General features: G+C 31.6%; 2 protein-coding genes across 3 annotated transcripts in view; both read right to left on the minus strand.

The window, feature by feature from the left end:
* Positions 1 to 516: 516 nt before the first annotated feature.
* Positions 517 to 11817, minus strand: LOC118197503 (uncharacterized). Of its 2 annotated transcripts, none has more exons than XM_035369015.2 (4): positions 11760 to 11817; positions 4965 to 5016; positions 4785 to 4822; positions 517 to 1594 (listed from the first exon to the last, which is right to left on the minus strand). In XM_035369015.2, exons 2-4 carry the CDS (start codon positions 4981 to 4983, stop codon positions 1208 to 1210), a joined length of 444 nt encoding a protein of 147 aa, XP_035224906.1. In that variant the 5' UTR covers positions 4984 to 5016; positions 11760 to 11817; the 3' UTR covers positions 517 to 1207. The 2 variants fall into 2 exon arrangements, with proteins under 2 accessions (XP_035224906.1, XP_035224908.1); XM_035369017.1 differs by lacking the exon at positions 11760 to 11817 and adding an exon at positions 11547 to 11570.
* A 3307-nt stretch (positions 11818 to 15124) lies between these two features.
* Positions 15125 to 24718, minus strand: part of LOC118197505 (uncharacterized) — a 44744-nt gene continuing 35150 nt past the window's right edge. Inside the window, exon 4 of the mRNA XM_085826098.1 lies at positions 15125 to 18357. Within this exon, the coding sequence (XP_085682224.1) occupies positions 17959 to 18357 (399 nt within the window). The 3' untranslated portion in view covers positions 15125 to 17958. The remainder of the gene's footprint in view (positions 18358 to 24718) is intronic.

Genomic DNA, 24718 nt, shown 5'->3' on the forward strand with positions numbered 1-24718 from the left:
TCGCCAAAAAACAAGGGGCACCCAATTGTAAACTTTTACCGAAAAACGGATAGCATGTATATTCTAAGCAAGTACTATTAAATATTCATTCCAGGTAAGATCCTTACGTTTTCCATGCTATTTACAAAATTAAGTACGAAATAAATTTTAATTATAAATTGTTGATAACGTATTCCAACTCATTTTGCAGACATACACTTACTGGATAATGCATAATTTTTTCACACACTTGAGCACACTTATTGTATGAAATTCCTTTCTTAGAAATGTACGATTTTCATTTCTGCTGTAAACTACATACTGTATGTGCTTTAGATTTAACAGTCAACTTCGGTGTATACAAACTCATTTGGATTTTTAAAAAAACTCCAGTTTTTTATTTTTTATTTTCTCTCATGTCAAAATATGTATTTTAAGATATGATTATTGTTATTGCACTTAAAAAATTAGCTAAGGTTTTGCGATGTTTCAGATTACCTGTAAGATTTGTTCTTCAAGGAAAATAAAATAAGAGAATCAAACTTGCAACAATAAATTTATTTATAGGATATGAAAGCTCTAACAATAATACACAGGTATCACAGGTGCGTTTTTGACCGTAAAACATTGTACAATATTTCGCGATTGTCCCTACACCTACTAAATCACATATAGCACTCAAGCACAAAACATATTTTTTCTGTTTCTTTTATAACAAGCGGAAAGAGAGAAGTCTTAAAAATATGTAGCTTTTTTGTGGGATAGGAATTCCAAATATTTTATTGGTTAGTAAGCAAAACTTCCTATACTCTTGTAAATTGATAGGTAAAGAAGAGTATGCTTAAGCCCCTATATAAAGCGTTCTTATAGTAGCATGATACATACTTTAACACCTAAGAAATCTGAAAGGAAAAGAACAATCCTTCTTCAATGGGAGTGATAGGAAATAGCACCAGCTTTACTAGCCTAACGAACCAAGGAATGTATATCAGCAGTGAATGCATTCACTTGAAGTAAATTTTTATAAAGGCCGCAAGTCCCACACAGGAAGAAAATAGCAAGCTTATGTGAAGATTAAAAGTCCCCCGAAGTACTGCGAAAACAGATTTCAAGTCGCGCCAGACATTTTTGCTTTTTAAATAATAACTTTACATCAATCAAGTCCAAAAGCACAGTCCGTTGATTACTACAAGAAAATTCTTATATTTCGGAGACAGTTCCAATTCATTTAACTTTTACGGTTAAGAGCATCTCGTCTGGCTCTGCGCAGTAGGGGTGCTGCTCTTTGGATGTCGTCATCATTCAAAAAGTAAAGTGTAGGATCTCCAGCGTTTAGCTTGTCATTGACATAGTAGAAGCTGGGGGCTTCTGGACAAGGTATGGCATCTTCTGGACTAGCGCAAGTTAGAGTGAGTTGATTGAACAAGGTTTGATTGCCGCAAAGGAAAGACCATTGTTGAGTGCCTCTAGCGCCAGAATGGCAGACATGAAAGATCCTGCAGTTGTTGTCTACATCGGCGTAGTAACCATCATTGGAGCAGGAAAATGTTGTTTTAACATTTCCGACTAAAATATCAGCACCATCGGGAAGAGCATAAGCTTCACGCTTGGCTCTCTGTAAATAAAATGGAAAGGACAAATTTAAGACTGGTTAAAAACATTTACTAAAATAATTCTGGATTGTAACAGAACTATTTAAGTGTAACTGAACTATTTTATTCAACGCCATGAACTCATGAAGTGTAACCGAACTATTTTATTTAAACGCCATCTAGTGGCGATATGAAAAAACGTCAGTCGACCTCCAGCCGCCATGATGATAGTTTACTACGTCTCTGTTATTCAAATGTTTGATGTTCCATTTGGTATATGTTTCATTTTTATGTATATTTCTTTTGTTTGTAACCGTTCCTGTGTGCTCGGTTAATAAATCCATTTAAAGCTAGCCGGCATTAGTGTCTATTGAGGAACGGCTACATCACAGGATTAATTTTTATACGGATATAAGAATGAAATATATATTTTAGAAACCGTACATTTTACCTGAGCTATTAGATCATTGTGTTCCTAATAGAGAGTGTATAACTTATACTCACGTTAACAAATTCATTTATAAATTTAAAAAGTTTCTACAAAAATCACTTTAAAATATTGTCTTTATTTTAAATCAAAATATGTAAAATAATTATCTTAAACATTTTTATTTGCTTGATAACGATTAATTAGCTCCTGATTCTGTTTATGCGATAATAAATTGTGTGGTTTGCCGTAGTCAGATAAACCAAACCAAACCAAACCAAACCAAAAAAAAAACCAAACCTTATCACTAGAGGCCTCTCATTTTGGTACTGGTAACTAATAGATTTCAATTTGTGTAGTTTTTAGAAGAACGTTTCCATCTAGATATTTCCATTGCCTTTTCTAGACATTTGCAAAATTTGAGTTATTTTGAGTCTAAACAGTTCTCATAAAGAAAGCTCTTCTTCATCGATATAGTTTATATCAATTGCATTAGTGACTAAATAATTATGACAAAGACACAAAGAAGGATATTATTGAGAATTCATAAATTTGGCATAGGCTTGGATATAGTTTTCGCTATCTGTTATCAGACGGAAAAATTGGAGAATCAGATATTTATCTTTCTTAGTGCTATGAGAATACTTAAATTAACTGTGTTCCGAACATATTTTTCCAACAGCGCTGCCCTAAGAAATAATATTAATAGATTTGTCACAAATGAAAAAAATATATATACCTAAATCGGGAGTACACCTTTTGCTACCTGATAATGCTTTAAACTGATCAAATGACCAGAAATGAAAGTTTAAAAAAAAATACATTCTTCTTATAAGCAACACCATTTAACAAATTAAAAGTACTGAATTTGAAGTACTGTATCCAGTAGAAAAACTGCATCCATTAGAAAGACTGTTTTGTTTTGTTTTATACGGGCGCAGCATTAGAAAGACTGTATCCATTAGAAAGACTATTCTGTTTCGAGGGCCGTAAAAAATCGCCAAACTATTCTTGATGCCAATGCTGCCAAAAATAATTGCGGCAACCCTAATAATTGCGTCAAGAAAGAAGTATAATAGAAAATAACTATTTAAGATTGATGTTTTAATTTAGATGAAAGGTTAGTTTCATATAATACATTTTATTATTATAATTTATATGAAAAAAGCTAAACATGACGAAATGGAAACATAAGAGTAAATAACTATTTCAGATCATTATTATAATTTACATAAAAATTGCTAAACATAACTGAATGAATGCCTGCATCGCTGTTTCGCTACCGACTTACCGCTAAAGCATAATTTCATCTCGTTGGTTGTTCAAACGTAATTTTCTATAATGAATGATGCCTTTTCTTTGAAAATATTCTCGGTAAAGTGCAGAATCGCTCACTTATTTGTTTGCCCACTTTTGCAAGGGTAGAAACAATTGGATTTTTGTCAATTTTCTTTTACTTTTTAAGTGAAAATAGGTCGATGTGTACATAGATAAAGTCAAGGGTGTGCGCAGTGCTATTTTTGTGCAATTCTAGGATTTTTTTTTAAAGTGAAAATAGGTCGATGTGCACATGGATACCGAGTATGTGCAAATTCTTAAAATCGCGTCAAGCAGTGAGAAATTCTGCACTTTACCCAAAATTCTATTGCCGACTTTCCATCATGGGCAATTCCCAAATTGTTAAATCCATAGGATATCAAAAAAAGGATTTAAAAATTAAACTAGTATTTCAATGGCGTCTTAAAAAATATAGAACTAAACTTACGCAATCTGAAATCGGCGCGTACGCTAGATTTGGCGCTTATAAATGGGCGCGTTTGCTAGATTTGGCGCTTTTGCGCATGCATTTTCACTGTAATTTTTTTACGGCCCTCGAAACAAAAGTACCGAAAGACTGTATCCATTAGAAAGACTGTATCTATTAAAAAAGACTGTATCGAAGATTCTATCCATTAGAAATTAATAGCAGATTGAAGGATATAACAAAGAAAGGGAACCTTTATCCAAGGATCTCAGTATTTTGAAAGGAGAAAACTTTCTGAAGCTGAATTTGAGAAACATCCCGTACAAACCCGGGAGAGTCAGTTTGACCGAAACGAAAACTTGAAGACTTTTCACTTTTGGACATTTTGTTTTGTTTAACGTTTGTAAAGCTCTCACTTTAGAAAGGCGGGAGTATGCTAGAAATGCTATTTCTAAAAGCCTTCTCTGAGAATTTGAGAATAGAAATCCAATGAATTTGGCAATGAAAATAATGTTTTGTTTTTAGAACATTGAGTTTAGCTGATAGCTCTTTTTTTGTTTGAGACGCCACTAACCATTTTATTTAGAACTTGTATTTCTGATGTTAAACTTATGTAGTTTAACATCAGAAATTTAACTTTAACTTTGTTTATGTAGCTGTAAATATTCTATTTTATTTATTTATTTATTTATTTTTCAATTCGAAGAGTTGATTTTATAACATTTAGCGTCACTGACAGGATTCTTTCGAATCAAAGACACACAATGGATACAACAGACCGACCTGTTCTTATTATTGATATTTACTTATTCTCTTATTGATATTTACAGCTGATTTTATAACATTTGACGTCCGTGACAGGACTCGAACCCGCAATCTTCTGATTCGAAGTCAGTCAAAGCTTAAATGAATACAGAAATTAAACAAATTTCACTAAATATGTTAACATAATTACCAATATTTGACACTTTGCTGTAAGAAATACTAAAATTTAATGAATATAAATATGTATTTCTTTAAATTTAATGATTTACGGATTTACCTTTGGAGCTGCAAGCACAGCAGAGAAAAGAAGAGAACCTATAAAATTGTAATATGGATTAGATAATTAATTTAAATATGACATCAGTATAATGAATTTTAATTCAAATAAAAAAAAATTATCGGTAAAAATGATATAGAATCAACGCCAGTATTTTACATAGTAAAATTTTTAACTTACATAAAATGAGGAATTTCATGATCTACTTCCTGCGTTTTGAAGACTATTCAAACTGTAATAAAACAAAATATTAAAGTTACATTGAAAGTCGAATCCTTCTGCTACATACACAGAAGTTATTTAACAACAGTTGAAGTTTAATAGGTAAATTTTATACAGAATTTTAAACTTTAATTTTTAAATTCTTAAATACCAAATTTGTAATAAAATAAACATTTCATCAAAAGGTGTGAAGTTTTAGCTTTTATTGCGTCTCGGTTCCAGTTATAATATAGAGTGTTCAATAATGTAATATCTAATATAATGTAATATGGAATGTAATGAAATATGGTGTAAGGATTATGTTAATTTTATTAACAGTTAAATTTTAAGTTCCTTTCCTGTCAAATTCTTAACTTCAACTTACTACTTCCGGCCAGAACGTAGTTTTGGAATCTTGCTGAATATTTAATGTGGAGGAGCGGTATTTAAACCACAAAGTTACTTACTGAGTGAGAGAGAATCAGAGTTTCTGATTTACGCGCGTCTGCCTTTTTGGCCACTCTCTTTCTCTCTCTAAGCTATTATTACGCTCGGCCGTACTCAGGCCCTTGCTACGCTTTGTAGTCAAATAAGTTAAGGGGCCAACTCGATTTGAGCCTTGATAGCTTCGGCTATACTTCTTTTAGTTAATCTTAGTTTAATTCTTAGTCTTTTATGTTCAAGTCCAAGTGCGGGCTTTGCTTGTACACTTCCAGGCGCAGTTTTGTTAAATCTTATTGGAATAATAAAGGGTTAGTTACCCTTCTATCTTGTTATTTCTTGTCACCGAACTCAAACGATTATTCGCTTATTAGTTCTTAGATTCTTCACTTCCAACATTAACTTAGAATTCCAAAGTGAGGAACTCTACAATGTAATATTGGTAAACAACTAAGCCGTAAATGTAATTTTTGAAAGAAAAAAGTTAGAATTGTTATGAAGCATATAAGATTATATGGAGAGATGAAAATTTTCTTTTTTTTTATTATATTGCAGTAGTGTACAGCAATTGGCTCTCGTGTAGAATTGGGTGCCCCTTCGATTAGCAACAATTTGTTTTAAAATTTTGGTGATGAAATCTCACTTCTGGTTACCATGATAGTTTTAACTTTGTTTTAGCTTTCTGATTTGATTTAAATGAAAATAGATTGATGTGTACATGGACAAATTTAAGGCAGTGCGCAATGCCTAGTTTGTGCAATCCTAGGATGTCTTTTTGTTTAAGTGAAAACAGATCGATGTGTACATGGGCACAGAGTCGAGTCTGTGCAAATATTTGACTTCTTAGTTTGGTTTTGTGAAGCGGCCATCTTGCAATCGTGCCTTCCTGGCGCCGATCTTGGCGTCAAAAACGAATCGTCAAGAAACAGGGGTACCCAATTGCAAACTTTCACCCAGCAATTACATATTTAAACAAATAAAGAATAAATGCAATTTTCATCTGTTAATATTATTACAAGGTACGCATATATTACGATGATTAATGTCTTTGGAATTTAATTTACCTTTAGATAAAATTAATGCCCCCCTTCCGATGATTATAATTTTGAAAGATTCTAATGAATTGCAAAGGCTTTCCAACTTTATGTGAAAATTCCAAGTCCGCTTAAAGACATTGCAGCAGACCACACGGTGATGAATTCTTTTGCAACTTTTCCCAGGTCGCAAGCTTAAGGCCAAAATATACTTGCAAATATATTTTGTGAAATTTATCAAAAGTAAAATGAACTAGCTAATGATTTCAGTAATAAAAGTTAAAACATGACATTTTAATCCTGAAATTTTTTAACAGCACTTAGTTTAAAGCAGCAATACTTATTAGTTTGGGAAATTTTATTAGTTTGAGAAATATTGCGTCTCGGTTCCAGTTATAATATAGAGTGTTCAATAATGTAATATCTAATATAACGATTTCCCAAACTAATAAAATACTGGCGAGCTGCGGACAAAGCAAAACTCAAAAGTTCTATGTACACCTGAAACGAAAATGCATAAAAACATTTCAGTACGAATGGAGGAAATTAGTTCATTCTTTCCAAGCAACAACCAATTCGTAAATAATTTTTTTGTTGCCAAACCAGGAAACAAAAACTTTTGCAACTTCTGGTTAATATGTATGACGTCATGATTTAGATTTAATGTAATAATATAACAACGTTTTTTCAATATTGATAAAAGAATTAACGTGGCAATAAAAGATACCGTCCCAATTAACCTGAAACAAAAAGGTTGCCAACAGCAGCTATTTATTTAAAATATTGACATTAAAGGAAAACTTTTCGACATGCAATGACGTCACATGCAATCTCATGCTTTCTTCAATGTCAGAATGTGAATTTATATAATAATAACATATTTAATGATTTAATAATTTAATTTGGCAATTTCAGATCTTATAAAACTTACACATTTTTTATTAACAAACTTTACGATTTGAAAGCGATCAATGGCAACATCTTTTTCGAAATCGGGGAAGATAAGGCCACAAACAAACAGACAGAGGCCTACAGATTTTACTAGTGTAGCTGCCAAGTCCGCTTAAACACACTGCAGAAGACCACACGGAGATGAATTCTTTTGCGTCCTTTCACAAGTCGCAAGCTTAAGGCCAAAGAATACTTGTAAATATGCTTTGTGAATTTTATCAAAGGTAAAATGAGCTAATTAATAATTTCAGTAAGAAAGGTTAAAACATGATATTGTAATCTGAAATTTTTTAACAACAATTAATTTAAAGCAGCAGTACTTTAATCTATTTCCAATAATAATTAAATATTGCTATAGTTAGTTCTCTTCGTTTTGTATTCAGAAGACGGCCCACCAGCGGCCGAGCGGTAAAGTCGCTGAACACTGGTAGTTCGGTCCGAGGTTCGAATCCCGTGAACGGGCTGGCTGCATGGGTGTTTTCGTGGTTTTCCCCATGTGTAACGTGTATACGAGCCAGTTTCCCTTAGAAAGTCCTCCACGGAAGGCATCCCTCCTCTTAGGCCGATAGCCCTAGTGTGCTTTGCCATAATTAAATACACCAACACCAACAGTATTCAGAAGACGTACAAAAATGCTATTTAATGTAGATGCGGCAATAAAGTTAAAGACTGATGTAAAATTATTGGTATTCCTCCTAGTATTATATAAAAATGATTTAACAGAGAAAACATTAAAGCAGTACTATTATGAAATTAAAAAGTACTATATGTATTATATATATATATATATGTAATGATAAAATTCCATAGTCAAGAACACACTTAAAATTTAAACTGTATGTTCTTTTCATTTTTTAATGGCGACGGTCTCTTATTTGAAAGTACGTGGAATTAAATCCACAGCCCCGTAGTCAAGTTGTTTTTTCCGCCTTTTCTACACGTACAGTTACAGAATGCTCTGGAGATATTTAAAGCGAACTGGAATGGCTGACGAGGCTAACGTCATTTCTTGGAAGCTCCGCCTTTCCAAAGGCTATAAAAGAACTCGCAAAGGAATATCGGGGCCTTTTCTTTAATGTAACGATTCAGTAAACTTCATACAAAAAGTTATTAGTAGTTCTTTTTTATTTACTTCGGAAATATGATTTTTGTAACTGCTGTTTCTCCTGACCAATAGTAAATGGATCCTGTCTTTTAAACTTATCGTCTGATATTTTAAGCTACGACTGCATCTATGATTCTTCACCAATCTATTTATTCCGGACAAAAGCTGGTACATCATATATATATATATATATACACTTATAATGCATGCACTGTAAAAAGCTATTTAAATCTACTTCAGATAAAGTACATTCATAAGTAAGAAGACTAAGAAAATATTAAAATATTTGAATTGAGTTTTGCATTAGTATTAATTCTTATTATTCTTACAATGTTTCTTTCTATACTTTGTAAAAGGAAGAAGGTACTACTGGAGAAGTTTTGGTGAAACCTTAAAATGTTTACGAAAAAAAAAAGTATAAAAAAATTCAAAAAAAAAAAAAAAATCTGAAAGCTTTCAGGTTTTGTATTATGCCCAATTTATTTCTTAGTTTAGAGGGGCTTTGTACCTGAAGCACTTGAATGACGTAATCCTACTGCGAATACGGGCATGTGGAAGCCCAAATTTGAAATTTGGAATTTGTTTTATGATCGATTTCATATTTTGTAAAACTTTAACGAATTTTTGATTAACAAACTCAAGGATTTCAAAGCTAGCAATGGAAACGTTGTACAGAAATTTTTTTTTATCTTATTTATAACATTTTTAAACATTTATTTTATTTATTTATCTATCCAACGCGCGAGACTCTGTATCGGAAATTCTAAAGGTATGCTCAATTTAAAACTATTTTTGCGATATTGCTCTCAAACTGAATTTTATGGTGTAAGTGCGAAGAACGTGATATTTAATAAATAAAGGTAACACACAAAATGTTAAAAAACGCCCCTTTGGACGTAATTTAAAATCTCAAAGCTTTCAGATTTTGATTTTTTTTATCTATTAAATATTATGTTCTCACTTAAACGACATAAAATTAAATTCAATAGCAATGTCAGAAAATATTGAAAAACAGCAAAACAGCCTATCTTTAGAATTGCACAATCTCGCGCGGTGGGGATAATCTTTCCCCCCCCCGTACAGTGTCGCCATTGCTCGCTTTGAAATTTTTGAGTTTGTTAATCAAAAAGTCGTTAAAGGTTTATAAAATTTGAAATAGATAATAAAACAAATTCAAAATTATAAATACGGGTTTCCAGATGCCCATGTTCGGCTGGAAGACTACGTTATTCAAAATTGGACGGCTCTAGGTACCGTTGTTTCTTCACAATGTGAAAAACAAACATACATTCAGGCAGATTCTTCACTATTTAATTTCTTTAAATATAATACAGAGTGATAATATTTGGCGGCAATAGTTTGAAAAGTAAATCAACGCAGATAATGAAATGACGCAGAATGCTGTTTTGAGAGTAATAGCCCTTTGTGTCTAACGCCCCTTTTCGGCTAAAAATATAAAGTAAATTAATAATTTTGTCGCGCTTATTTATCTGCTTAATTTGTTTATAGCAGAGAAATAATACATGCTACAATAAAATTTAATTTGATCTGTTATATTTTAATAAAATGCGGGACCAAATCAATTTTTCTTTTCTTCATACGTTAATGGTTAATTTAACTTATGTGGAGATATAATTCCTTGATTTCTGAGATTTGGTTAAATCATTTCAAGAAGAGTGGAGATCATTTCCTAAATGTAATAATTTGTTTTTCGCCTGCTATTACAATAACAATATTCGTATAAGCATAAGGTTGCTTTTAATTGCGTGCAAGATTATGCAATGAACAGACAATTTAGAAGCAGAAACAGCAAATCGGATAAAATAATTATTAAATATTTTAGGTGACCAAAGATAAATTGAAATGCTTTATTTTATTTCTGCAAGTAAAATTAATGTTTCGAAGTTTTGAGAGGGCAGAATAAAACTAAAAGGCTGTCCAAATAAAAGGCTTTGTAAAACCATTCGAAATGCGATACTGGAAATTTCACTTTTATCAGGAAAGGAAAATAATTCTATAGATTAATTAATCTATAGAATTGAACGAATAAATATAACCAATAATTATAACTATTTGCTGAAGTTCTGCAAAATGGTAAAATTATACTTATTTTAAACTTCCATAAAGGACATGCAATATCTAGGTTATTTATTAAATTATTATTACCAATAATGCAAACAAATTTGTGTGCGTATGATGCAAAACGTAAAATGCTGAAACAATATAAAAAATATGTGACAAATATTTTACATAAGATAATGATCTTACATCGAACATGACACACACATGAAAAGTTCTGAAACGAAAATTATTGCAGTTAATGCAAAATATTAATGCAACTCATAATTTGATAAACTCTTTATATATTCATTTGAATTATCCGTAACATATTTAAACCTGACATGTTTAATTAGAATTAATATTGAAAGAGGAAAGTGAGTAAGCATTACTTGAAAATTTTAAGTCTCGGACTCTGTGGAAAGGATTTCTCACTTAAGGAATGCTTATGGATTCTTCGTGTAAAATGCATGGGACTATCTTTTTATTAAAAAAAGGTTGCATTCATCTAGAACTTGCAGTTCATAATTAGAAGAACGAGCTGTATTACGACAATAATCTCCAAAGTTACCTATTAGGGCCGGATTAAACTTATTAGAGTTAAACGTTATTTTACCTTTTGACAAAATTAACATCTTCTTTATCTATAAAAGTTCAAATCAGCATTTATTTAAATTAAATATTTGCAATACAAAATCAGTCGAGTACAGTAACTTATTAATGTTTGAAAAATGTCTTCAGCAAATTATAAATATAGTTTAGAATATGTTTCTAATACCATATTTGAAAGAAAGTGCATTTTACGAACCCTGCTATTTAACATTATTCTAAAATGGAATAAATCATAAGAGTATTAATTATAAAAAATGACATTTAACAAAATCACTTCTATGTCTTTTACGCTAAAATTCAAAATGGTAAGTTTAGAATATATCTTTAATTTTTTTACCTAAACATTAAATTCAAATTTACCTCGGTTTTACTTGTTTAAATTTATCTCGCTGTTCAGTAGAGAATACTGCAGTGCAATTGAATGACTGTGAGAAAAGTAATTTAAAATTGAAATTTCCTTCGACAGCAAAATTCTTCAGCTGAAATGCAAATTCTTCTGCTGTGCAAGTAAACTAACAAGAATTCCTAAAGATAAATGGCTGAATCTTCAAAACAATAAAAATGGTGTCTTACCTTTGTGCTTCTGCAGTTTGAAGGTGAGAATGACTGGTGAGGATTGTTCTTGCTTTTATACCTCCCCGGCAGCTTTAATTCTCCACGTGCTGAACAAAAGGGTCATAAGAAGCAAGCTGCAATGTAAATTTTCCTCCAGTGGATGTAAAAAAAAAGGAAAGATGCATTTATCTAATCATAAGGCAATCGAATGTGCAAATGTGTTCAATAAAAGAGGAACGTAACCTTGTCGTATAAAATAACCTCTGACCCTCAGAAAATTTGTGATAGATTGAGGATGAGCTACGGTATTTAGCATACATTCTATAAATTCATGCTTTCTTTTTTTATTTTTGCAAAAAATTAGCAAGTTGGTAGTGAGTAAGACTTTAAAATAAAAACTGAAACTGGGAACAGAGATCGCGCCATTTTTGGTCACGGAAATAGAGTTGCTTGTGATTGGTAAAAATAACGCTTTGTTTGAAACTGTAGAATTTACCAGTATTCTCCTATTATTTTTACAAATTAAAGTGAGTATTTTATTAGCCCAAACGGCGTTAGCCTAGAAGGGGTATTAATTTCGTTTTGGCATTTTGCGTCGAAAACTTTAAAAGTCTGAATCCCTTTTGAAATTGTAGTATCGCCCTGTATTTTAATTAAAGAAATAAAAGAGTGTAGAATCGGCATAAATGTATGTATGTTTCTCGTATTGTGATAAAACAACGGTACTTAGAGTCATCCAGTTTTGAATAACATACGTCTCCACCTAAGAACACCAGCGCCTAAATAAAGAAACCTAATCACAGAATAGCATCACAGACAGAACTGCCAAATGCACACAATTAATCACAGAACTGCCAAATGCGCATATCATTATGCTTAAAAACTTATCAAAGGTACCTTTGAAGGAAAAAAAGTAAAAAAGAAATTTTATAATAAAGTTTTTGAAACGAAAATTGCTACAGGAATGCAAATGTTATGGGCATCTGGAAGCCCAACTTTGGAATTAGTTTTATTACCTATTTTATATTTTGTAAAACTTTAACGAATTTTTGATTAACAAACACAATTATTTCAAAGCGGGAAATGGCAACACTCTACGGGGAAAAATTATATCCACGGCGCGGGACTGTATATTGGAAATTCTAAAGATATGCTGATTTTGAAATTATTTTACGATATTGCTGTCGAAAAAAATTTTATAGTTTAAGTGCAAAGAACGTAATATTTAAAAAATAAATTTAATCTACAAAACGTTAAAAAATCGTCTTTCGGCGTAATCTAACTTTCTAACAGCACTTTCAGTACTTACGGTAACTAAAGTACTGTAAGGCAAAATGAAAAATCTCAATAAGTTATTCTTCTGCAATATAAAATTCAATCTTAATATTTATTTTTTTCTGCGATTCCAGCGAGTTCTTGGAGAGATTTTTAAATATCAACATATTGAATTTATCAGAATTAGATCCTTAATATAGTTTATTTAATGATGTCAGAAACTTCTTGGAGACATTTCTAATTTTAATTAATAATTTGTTTCATGGGATTATTCTCCATAATAATCTATATAATGCATAATGCTTTTAGATTCATTTCAGATACTCAGAATGTAAAGGAAGTTAAAAATAAAACCATTATATGAAACTTCACACACAAGATTACGTTAATTTGCAAAATCAAAGGTAGTTTGATTCATTCAATTCATTACTGGTCAATTCAGTAAATTTGAAACTTGGGGAATTATGTTTAATTAAATTCAAAACAATAGTTAGAGTAATTCAGATGAAATATAAATTTCCCCCTCAATATTTCTGAAAATACATTTCTTTCATACATTTCTGACGGAGAGTTTGTCAAACATGCATTTGTATTTTTCTGTGGTAAGAAGAATAACTTTTTCTTAGATAACATAGTCTATTTGCAAATGCGTTTGTCTTCACTAAAGCCAGGGGCGTAGCTAGAGTGTCCAGCGCCCGGGAACAACTGAAGAATTCGCGTCTCTTTCTGTGTGCCAAAAATGGAAAATATTTCATTAAAAAATTTCGTAAAATCAATTTGGCGCCCCTTGGATGCTGCGTCCGGGGACAGATGTCCCCCTTGCCCCTCCCTAGCTACGCCACTGACTAAAGCAAATGGTAGAAATCGTCTGTATTTTAAGCATCCGCAAAATGGTATGTATATGTTACCGTGAAAGACCGAAATTGGAGAATGTCGGCTTTCACCGGAGAATATCAACATTCACCAAATACGTCGGTGAAAGATCGAGTATTGCATTACATTCTTGTACATACGGACCCTCACCGGTGTATATCGACAATCACAGATATGCTCTGGTGTAGGTCGAAGAGAGAGGAGTATATGTATATGCTGTCATTGCAAAAAGAAGTGTTCCACAAATAAATGCAGTTGTAAAAGCAAGGGCCTCTTGCGCAATTCAAAGTGTCCTAATAGTCCTAATAAATCGTTGCAATAAATAAGATTTGAATCACATAATTTAGTAAGTTTTTAACTTCTATTATTTTCTTTTCTCATTTTGAATGTACTGTGTGTTTTAAGTTCTTATGTTCTTATTTTAAGTCTGAAGTGCGTTTTTTCGCGACTGAATTACAGAGAAGAAAATACAATATTCTTATATGTTCAACATTCACCATTAGTACATGGTGAATGTCGACATTGACCGGACATTGACCTGAAAGTCAGAAATAAGAGTATTTGGAAAATATTTCGGACATGCAGCAAGCGACTATGTGAATGTTGACATCCACCAGTGAAAGTCGACATTCTCCAGATTTCGGTGTTTCACCGTAACATATATAAGGAAATACTGTTTTGATCGAATCTATCAGTCCACCGTGAAAAACGAGTGTCTCCGTAAAAACGGTTGCGTTTAACATCGAGTGGCCCGAAATGGTGGCTAAGTGAGTTTGTCTTTTAAAAAACCGTGGTTTTTTTAAAGCGTCGGAAAAAAGTATTTAAATATTTCTTGAAGGGATTTTGCTTCAATTATGAATAGGTCAGGCATGATTTCGTTGCAGCAGCCAGCAGCTTGACCACCTCAGCTAGAATTTTTTATTGGCTTATGCTTAAATTATTCTCTTTTTATAATCCAAACATGGGTCAGAGGTCAAAGTCATCTGGGAAACATAAACTGCTGTTATTAATTGGGATAAGTATTCAAGTTCCCGTTGATTCCCTCTTCGATTGAAAAATGATCTATACATGTTGTTGTGAAACTTGTTTATTAACTCTTTATTTCTGAATAATGATAATTTCCCGATATACTCTTTGCTTTTGGTAGTAGCATTATGTAACTGTATTTCACAAAAAAAAGAAAATCAAAATTTAAAAGCAAGCTAAAATCTGAATAATAAAATTACACTCAAAGGTCAAAATTAATTTTTTATTACAACACATTAAGAAATGAACAGCATGCAGAAGCATAAATCAGAAGTTTAATGCTATAAAACTTAAGCTATTTTTCGATGAGCTACTTTGGCAAAAGATTTCTAAATAGGTTATGCGTTGGCTAAAAGGGATATGCAAATTGGCTTGTGTTATTAATTAGCAATATTTAGCATATGCCAATATGACCAGTTTTTAGCATATTTAGCGTAATGCCAATTGTTTAGCATATTAACAAAATGCCAGTGTATTTTTTCGTATTATACACATAATTTTGGATTAAATTGGATTATTCAGTTATGGCAAAGTACACGAGGGCTATCTGCCTAAAGAGAGGGATGCCTTAGTGGAAGACTTTCTAAGGGAAACTGGCTCGTATAACACGCTACACATGGGGAAAACCACGAAAACTCCCATGCAGCCAGCCCGTTCGCGGGATTCGAACCTCGGACCGAACTACCAGAGTTCAGCGTCTTTACGGCTCGGCCGCTGGTGGGCCTACATATAATTGTAACTAAATAGGATACGCATTTATTGCAGAAACCAGTAAACCAAACCTTAGGGAGCAATCACAAAATATGTACATTTTCTGTAATATTTATTGATCGAATATTATTCGCAGAAATACTGAAGAAAAAAATCTGATGTGTCCAGCAAATGACTTCCTTGTTCGGAATATTAAATTATAAGCATTTTTTGCTGAATTTCATTTAAACGTATTTCCTCGAAATTCATTAGAGATGTATTTCTCATTCAATTAATTCAGTTCTCATTGTAACAAGGCAAAAATATATAATACCTCAAAACATTTTTATTAAAAATAAAAAAAATATAAAAGACCAAATTCAGTTAGAATAATTAAAAACAATTTTTAAAACTAAAATTAGATTTTCTAACAAAAACAAGCAATTCCGCCAAAGGGCCGGAAGACCAAATTTTCAGTGCACAAAACTCAAAAGTTTCCTAATGATCCCACTCGGCAAAAAGACACTGAAGGTGCAGAAACTGAATTCATTCACTATTCTGCTAAGTTTCAAATGTAAACAAATACGGCTGCTGTGGTAAAACAAAAAATGAAGCATAGGCGCACTTTTAAATTGTTGATAATTCTGCAGCTATAACATGCAGGTTAACCAAATGCATAAAACCCTTAACCGGAAGATAAGAGCAACATAATGCAATCGTTTATAAACCAAAAAATATACAATTTACCAGCATATAAGAATAAAAAACTGAACTCACGGAGCCGAGTAACAAAGTGGGTATATTATATATACACACACAGCCCTTCGGTGCGGTCACTTGCAACCCAAAAGGGAGGTGCACAACTACATGTTTTTGCAGTCCTATATTTTAAATTTCAACATTCTGAGGCAGATACATACAGTTGAGTTATTCAAGATACATATATGCATACGTAGAGACATCACGAAAAAATGTCTTCTGTATCCATTTTAAATCATTTTCATGCAGCTTGTTTTGGGAAAAAGAGACCTTTATTCTGTCCTTACGTACAGATGACAAGCACAAACATCGTTAAATTTCATTCGATAACTGTTAAAAATGGATATTTTGATTGAAATATGATGCCCGAAAATTTTCTCGATTATAATACTTCCTTTACTTCGTGCAGGGAAGTAAAAAGCAAAAGCCTAGCTTGGGTTTTTCATGCCTTCCCAGACATGAAAAACTCAGAATATATCTTATATATACTCGGAATATATCTTATGGATAGCATTGTTTAAACATGGGTATTTTGACACAAAATCTCACGATGATACAAAATGACACGTTTCTCTGAAACGACGTATACATTTTTCTCCCATATTTTGATTCTATCATTCAAATTGTGCCAAGTTTTGTAAAAATCGCACGAGTTCATTTTTAAACGTAAACTCTCAAAATTTTAGTTCCTCAGTGTTAATTTAGTTTGCTTCTACATTCACTAATATCTCCTTTTTTTACTTCCTTGTACGAAGTAAAAAGGAAGTATTGTAAAAGGAAGTATCGAAGTAGATATAATTAAATACAGTAAGTTTAAACAAAATGCAAGAAATAATGCGTGTAATTTAATATTCCGTACAAGGAAGTCACGTGGTGTACAAATCAGATTTTTATTAAACGAATTTAATTCCTTCTTTCATAATTCTTTAATTTTAGGTTTTTTAGGTTCCATCCAAACAAAACTCGCGTGTATTTTCTAATTTTTTTTCAAAATTTGTATTTTTTAGTAATTTTTATAAAGTTTTCGAAAAACGTTTTGAATTCTAACCTGTAAAATTTTTACCATCACCCTAAAATAGATGTATTTTTGATCCTACCAGCAAAACATTAAAGTGAATTTATATGATGGCACGTTTTGAAATTTGGTATCATTATTAAAAACGATAATAATATCAAATGTGTTTTATGCTGTTTGTTAAAATTATTTGAAAGAATGATCGATATACTTTTTATTATTTTTTTTCGCTCGTGCATAGTGAAAAAAGGGAAAGGAAAATAGGTTACTATAAATTAAGTATTTCGCCAAGCGAATTATTCTCGGCGCAAACTGTATAAAAGCGCGCCAAAATGAATTTTTAAATTTCTCAGTACGTGTTTCACCAAATTTTACGCAATTTAATATTTAGGCATAATCTGAGTCATAGAATCGAAACATTGAAAAAGAAATAGGTATGTGTTCTCAGAAAAAGTCGGATTTTGTGTGAAAAAAATCATGTTAGAACAATGGTGACGAAACATGGATTATCAATCAAGTCCAAACTGTTTGTACCCGCTCATCTGTTTGTACAGTCTAAGTTCGAGTGCCATAATTTTCTTAACTTCGTTGTGATGGTTGATCCATTTGACTGATGTCCTGTCCTGTATGCGAAGGTGATGCTTTTTCTACTTCTTCATCTACCAAGTTGAGTTCGGGATCTTCAGCGGTAAATCTGTCACTGGTGTTGTAGAAGGTAGTAGCTTCTGAACAGGATACGCCACCTTCCGGATCAGAGCAAGATAACGTGAGCTGGTTTTGGTTATCACAAATGAAAGACCATTGTCGAGTCTCTTTAGAACCATCCTCTCTTTCGACAGAGTGGCAGACGTGGAAGATTGCGCAGCCGTTGTCTACATCGGCATAGTAACCATCGTTGAAGCAAGAGAATGTTGTTTTAACCGGAACTACAAAAATGTGAAAGCCAGCAGGGAGGGCATACGCCTTTCGTTTTGCTCCCTAAAAAGTGAAACTCTTATGCTTTAATCAGAATATTATAGACAAATAATTATATAGAATTACAAGTTCGTGTACTTGTAGAAAATTTGTAGTGAATAACTGAAAAATAACAAATTCGAAGCTGAATTACTCAATTATCTTGTAGATACTGTGGTACTTTTTAAATTTTTAGAAGGAATTACATTGAAGTATTTATCACTATAAATAAAAGTATGCTATAATATTAAATACAAATACAAATACAAATAATTATATAGAATTACAAGTTCGTGTACTTGTAGAAAATTTGTAGTGAATAACTGAAAAATAGCAAATTCGAAACTGAATTACTTAATTATCTTGTAGATACTGAGGTACTTTTTAAATTTATAGATGGAATTACATTGAAGTATTTATCACTATAAATAAAAGTATGCTATAATATTAAATACAAATACAAATAATTATATAGAATTACAAGTTCCTGTACTTGTAGAAAATTTGTAATGAATAACTGAAAAATAACAAGTTCGAAGCTGAATTAATTAAGTATCTTGTAGATACTGAGGTACTTTTTAAATTTTTAGATGGAATTACATTGAAGTATTTATCACTATAAATAAAAGTATGCTGTAATATTAAATACAAATACAAATACAAATAATTATATAGAATTACAAGTTCGTGTACTTGTAGAAAATTTGTAGTGAATAACTGAAAAATAGCAAATTCGAAACTGAATTACTTAATTATCTTGTAGATACTGAGGTACTTTTTAAATTTTTAGATGGAATTACATTGAAGTATTTATCACTATAAATAAAAGTATGCTATAATATTAAATACAAATACACATACAAATAATTATATAGAATTACAAGTTCGTGTACTTGTAGAAAATTTGTAGTGAATAACTGAAAAATAACAAATTCGAAGCTGAATTACTCAATTATCTTGTAGATACTGAGGTACTTTTTAAATTTTTAGAAGGAATTACATTGAAGTATTTATCACTATAAATAAAAGTATGCTATAATATTAAATACAAATACAAATACAAATAATTATATAGAATTACAAAATCGTGTATTTGTAGAAAATTTGTAGTGAATAACTGAAAAATAGCAAATTCGAAACTGAATTACTTAATTATCTTGTAGATACTGAGGTACTTTTTAAATTTTTAGATGGAATTACATTGAAGTATTTATCACTATAAATAAAAGTATGCTATAATATTAAATACAAATACAAATAATTATATAGAATTACAAGTTCCTGTACTTGTAGAAAATTTGTAGTGAATAACTGAAAAATAACAAGTTCGAAGCTGAATTAATTAAGTATCTTGTAGATACTGAGGTACTTTTTAAATTTTTAGATGGAATTACATTGAAGTATTTATCACTATAAATAAAAGTATGCTGTAATATTAAATACAAATACAAATACAAATAATTATATAGAATTACAAGTTCGTGTACTTGTAGAAAATTTGTAGTGAATAACTGAAAAATAACAAATTCGAAACTGAATTACTCAATTATCTTGTAGATACTGAGGTACTTTTTAAATTTTTAGAAGGAATTACATTGAAGTATTTATCACTATAAATAAAGCTATGCTATAATATTAAATACAAATACAAATACAAATAATTATATAGAATTACAAAATCATGTACTTTTAGAAAATTTGTAGTGAATAACTGAAAAATAGCAAATTCGAAACTGAATTACTTAATTATCTTGTAGATACTGAGGTACTTTTTAAATTTTTAGATGGAATTACATTGAAGTATTTATCACTATAAATAAAAGTATGCTATAATATTAAATACAAATACAAATACAAATAATTATATAGAATTACAAGTTCGTGTACTTGTAGAAAATTTGTAGTGAATAACTGAAAAATAACAAATTCGAAGCTGAATTACTTAATTATCTTGTAGATACTGAAGTACTTTTTAAATTTTTAGATGGAATTACATTGAAGTATTTATCACTATAAGTAAAAAGTATGTTATAATATTAAATTTAAACAAATTTAAATTCTTAAAAAATACGTATTAAAGTAAAAAAAATTCTAAAAAAAGGAAAAAACCAAAATAATTTAAATTAATTTAAAAATATGCAAACATGTAAAAGATTTAATTCTCGAACTAATCTACAATATCATTTAAATTCAGAAGCATAAGCAAATCAAGTGCAAAATCTATCCATGAAAATAAATTTACTAATTTAATAAATTAAAATTAAATTAAAGAATTTTTTTTAAAAATGCATATGTGAATGATCGTAGAGTAGGCAGGAGACAGACTTATCAAGGGGAAGTTGCCTCCAAACCTAACTCTCCAATCATTCAATTCGTGTTTCGTCATTCATGCAGGCAAAGGTAAAAGTCAAAACCAAAAGTAAGTCCAATAAAGTGGTACCCTTAGAAATTAACATGTAAGTATTAACATTTAAGAATTAAAGTTCAAAAAGGAAAGTACTAATTAAGTCTTTTGAGAAACAAGCAAGTAACTCAAGAATTAAACTATTTCTTAAAAAATTAAATTTTTTAAAAATTAATTTTTTACAAAATAATAAAAAAAATCTAGAAACCAATGTATTTTAGAAATCCTTGTCTACACAAACTTCCCCTACTCGAATATGCATATCAATAAAAAGAAACTATAAAAGAACTATACATAATCCATATAAACCAATAAGAAATAAAAAACAATTTTTTACTTTAATACGTATTTGTTAAGAATTTAAATTTGTTTAAATTTAAATTTCATTCCTTGCAGCAATGGCGCAAAGAATATTTAATTAAATATGTATTTAAATTTAATTTTTTTTAATTAAACTCAATTTATTCTTATGAAACAGTTATAATATTAAATGGTACTTTTCCGGCGCAGGCGATAAAGTTGCCAAAAATGGTCTGTCGATGCCAAACGGATTATTTTCGCTGGTAACCTTTTACGCTTGATTTTCAAAACAAGTAGCAGCAATTTCTTATCAGATTCATTGTTTCTTTCAAAAATGGCATAAAACTAGATAGAACTTTTACCAGATAGTTCAATTTTATGCTCTAAGTGATAGAAATTACTTTCAACGGGTTAGGCTTAGATTCGCCGGAGTTGCGGAAGTTGCTTCTTTTTCTTTCGGAAAAATCACAATTTCTTCGTTTCTGCTAAATAAACTTCTTTAGAGGATATCGTGCTGATAACGGATAGAAATTACTTAAATGGCAGATATATTTTGAAAATATAGTAGCAAGAAATAAGCAAACTACAGATGCTCGTTACATGTTTAGTTAACCGAGTAAATAAATATGTAATGTACACTTTTGGTTTACTTATTTCTCTCTACTATATTTTCAAAATATATCTGCCATTTAAGTAATTTCTATAACTAAGGTCTTTCGCGGTAATTAAGCCAATTAGGATGCAATCACACCGCTCACTCGAAGGCGAAAATATAGAAAAAGCGAAGTCAAGGGTTAAATTCATCCATTCTAATGAGAATGCTCTAATGAAGTAAAGCACTGCGGTTTTACATAATTTCTTAATAAGCTATTCGTACGAATTGAAATAGTTCTTGCATTTAAACTTGTATTCCATAAGATTTAATTTAAGATTTAACTTGAAATGAATGTAAATAATTACTGACGGAATTAAGATTTTTATAGCGTATTTTACGTGAGATGAGATCACTTGGGGGGCATGTGATACGAACCGGTGAATCAGGATGTTGAACCATGAGATCATAGTAAATTCTTAAATTAATGTCCTTTTACGAATTTATTGCTTTTATTTATTGTCTTTTTACAAAATTTTAAATGATATTAAAATGTTTATGCTTTCAAAATAAAAAATTCCTAGACCACAAAACTAACGTTTGTTATTTATGTGTATACTGTGTGTTGTCGCCAATAAAGTCTGCTTGGCGTGATTTGCGCCGGCCAAACGGGAAAGTACCTATTAAATTCCTTCTTTCCCTTTTGTTACGAATTTTGTACTTAGATACGTAATTTTAGTATAATTATAAGTAAAATTGTTTTACTTATCTATGTAATGTAAAACGAGACCAATTTTAAGCGAAAGCTATGTCGGAAAAGTAAGAATACAGGGGCAAGTGCATTTAGCATTGGACAAATGAGTATCTCGGTAATTTGGCGATAAGTCGCCCAAAGGTGCTAAATTTGGCGACATTTTACTCCTGTTCATGTATAACCGTAATATGTATTGGAATTGAATAAATGCAATTGACCACTATATTAGCCGTAACTGTAATTCCACACTCTTATTGCTTTTGGTGCTACTTTGGTAGACGGTTGCCCGAATTTTGGCGATTTTTGGCGACTTTTTTTGGAGAGCGATACGATTTATGGTAAATCCATTGCTGGACAAGTTATTTATGGTAACTGATACATTGTTGTCATTTTATTTAAAAAATAATGCATTTTATTATGCATAAATTCCGTCTTTTAAATATTATTAATGGCTTCTAAATATTAAAAATGGATTTAATTTTGCTTTTTATTTGAAATACAAATTTTATTGTTTATGATATTGTTACGAATTTGGTATTTAAAAAGCTAATGTTAGTTCAATTATAAATTAAATGGTTTTATTTCTCGCGCAGTGCAGCGCGTGACGAATATTAAAAGAAACCTAAGTCGGAAAATTGAAAATACAAGAGCGCGTGCATTAAATAAATAAATATCTCTTTTTGATTTCGAGAAAGTACTGGAAAATTCTAGCGCGTGATTTTAAAATCTTATAAAAGGAGGAAAACATCTCAGTTTGTAGTAGTTGCTTAGTTTGTTGTTGTTTAGAAAACTACTGTTGTTGATTGTAGCGAATTCGCGGATTAGCGTTCTTTAGCTGTTTTGAATTACGTTCTATTGGACATTTGAGTAGTTAAAAGAAAACTACTGTGAGATATTGTAATACTGCGTGATAATTTGAGAAAATTTAAGCATTCTTGTTGTGATAATAATAAATTTTTGTTCATTTTTTTTATCGGACTTGTGCATTCATTTCATAACGAACCCGTACGCACGCAACAATTTTTGGTGTCAGAAGTGAGATTTGAATGCCAATAACAAGAGCGATGGAAGAGCAATTAAGGCAGTTAATATCAGCCTTTGCCTCATTTAAAGAAGAAATTAAAGAGGAAATGAAATTGGGCCAGGAATCCGTTAAGGAAGAAATGAAATTGGGCCAGGAATCCGTTAAGGACGAAATGAAAGCCGTTCAAGCTGGTCAAGAAGAAATAAAAAGAGAAATTACATGCATAATAGAAAATAAATTTGAAGCTATGGAAGGCAGAATTGACGCAGTTGAAAATAAAGTTGGACATATTGAAAAAAAAGTTTCTTCCGTAAAAGATCATATTGAAAAAAGAGTTTCTTCGGTGAAAGAGGAAATAGAAGAAAGAGTTTCTTCTGTAAAAGAACATATAGAAGGGAGAGTTTCTGCTCTGGAGGAACGAATTGAAGGAAGAGTTTGTGCCGTCCAACACCAAATCGAACAACAAATTGATGAGAGAGTTTCTGCAGTTGCCAAAGAAATGGATACTTTAAAGAAATTCGTGGCGTCGGCAGGGAGCTGGAGTGATGATTTTAAATTCTTACCAGTGCCTGCTCGTCCACCTCTGAAGCTATCCACATATGATGGGGAGACCTCCTGGCAGGTGTATAAGACACAATTTTCTATAGTGGCGGATGCGAATGGATGGGATTCCGAAGCTAAGGCCTGTCATCTCGCCGCTTCTCTAAGAGCCGACGCAGCGGATATCCTTCAGACTCTTCCCGAAAACAAAAGGTTAGATTTCGAAGCTCTGTCCGGCGCCTTGGAGTTGCGCTTTGGGGAGAAGTTATTAAAAGACTACAGCAGGCTCCAATTAAAATCTCGTCAACAGAAGCCTACCGAAACACTTCAGGAGCTCGCCGCGGATGTTGAAAGGCTGTCCCATCTCGCCTTTTCGGAATGCCCGACAGAAACAAGGGAAATCCTGTCCTTGCAATACTTTATCGACGGCATCCGAGATACTGAAATACAGAAAGCTCTACGAATGGCGGATGTAAAAGATTTAAAAAGTGCTCTAGTGTACGCCATGAAATTTGAGGCAGCCCAGCAAGCCACTCGTCGAGACCGCCACCCAGTCAGAGCTGCTCAAGTCCAGGAGCCAGGGGATCAAATCACCGCTCGACTTGACGATTTAACTAGACAACTGAACGCCTTGAGACGGAATATTGGTGAGAAGAAACCGACCGTTAAGTGCTGGAACTGCGGTGCTGAAGGACACATACGACGAAACTGCAAAACACCCCAGGGTACTGATGTTAAGACCACTTCTAACAAGCAGCAGGGAAACTCCAT

Source organism: Stegodyphus dumicola, chromosome 10, assembly GCF_044657685.1.
Source record: "Stegodyphus dumicola isolate Sdum_Otavi_A_Nest chromosome 10, ASM4465768v1".
In the NCBI taxonomy this organism is placed as follows: domain Eukaryota; kingdom Metazoa; phylum Arthropoda; class Arachnida; order Araneae; family Eresidae; genus Stegodyphus; species Stegodyphus dumicola.

Excerpts from the sequence above, each read along its gene's own strand:
- LOC118197503 (XM_035369015.2), bottom strand. Across the intron at positions 1,595-4,784 it reads CTGTGCTTGCAGCTCCAAAG|AGAGCCAAGCGTGAAGCTTA; the intron begins GTAAATCCGTAA and ends TTTTATTTACAG.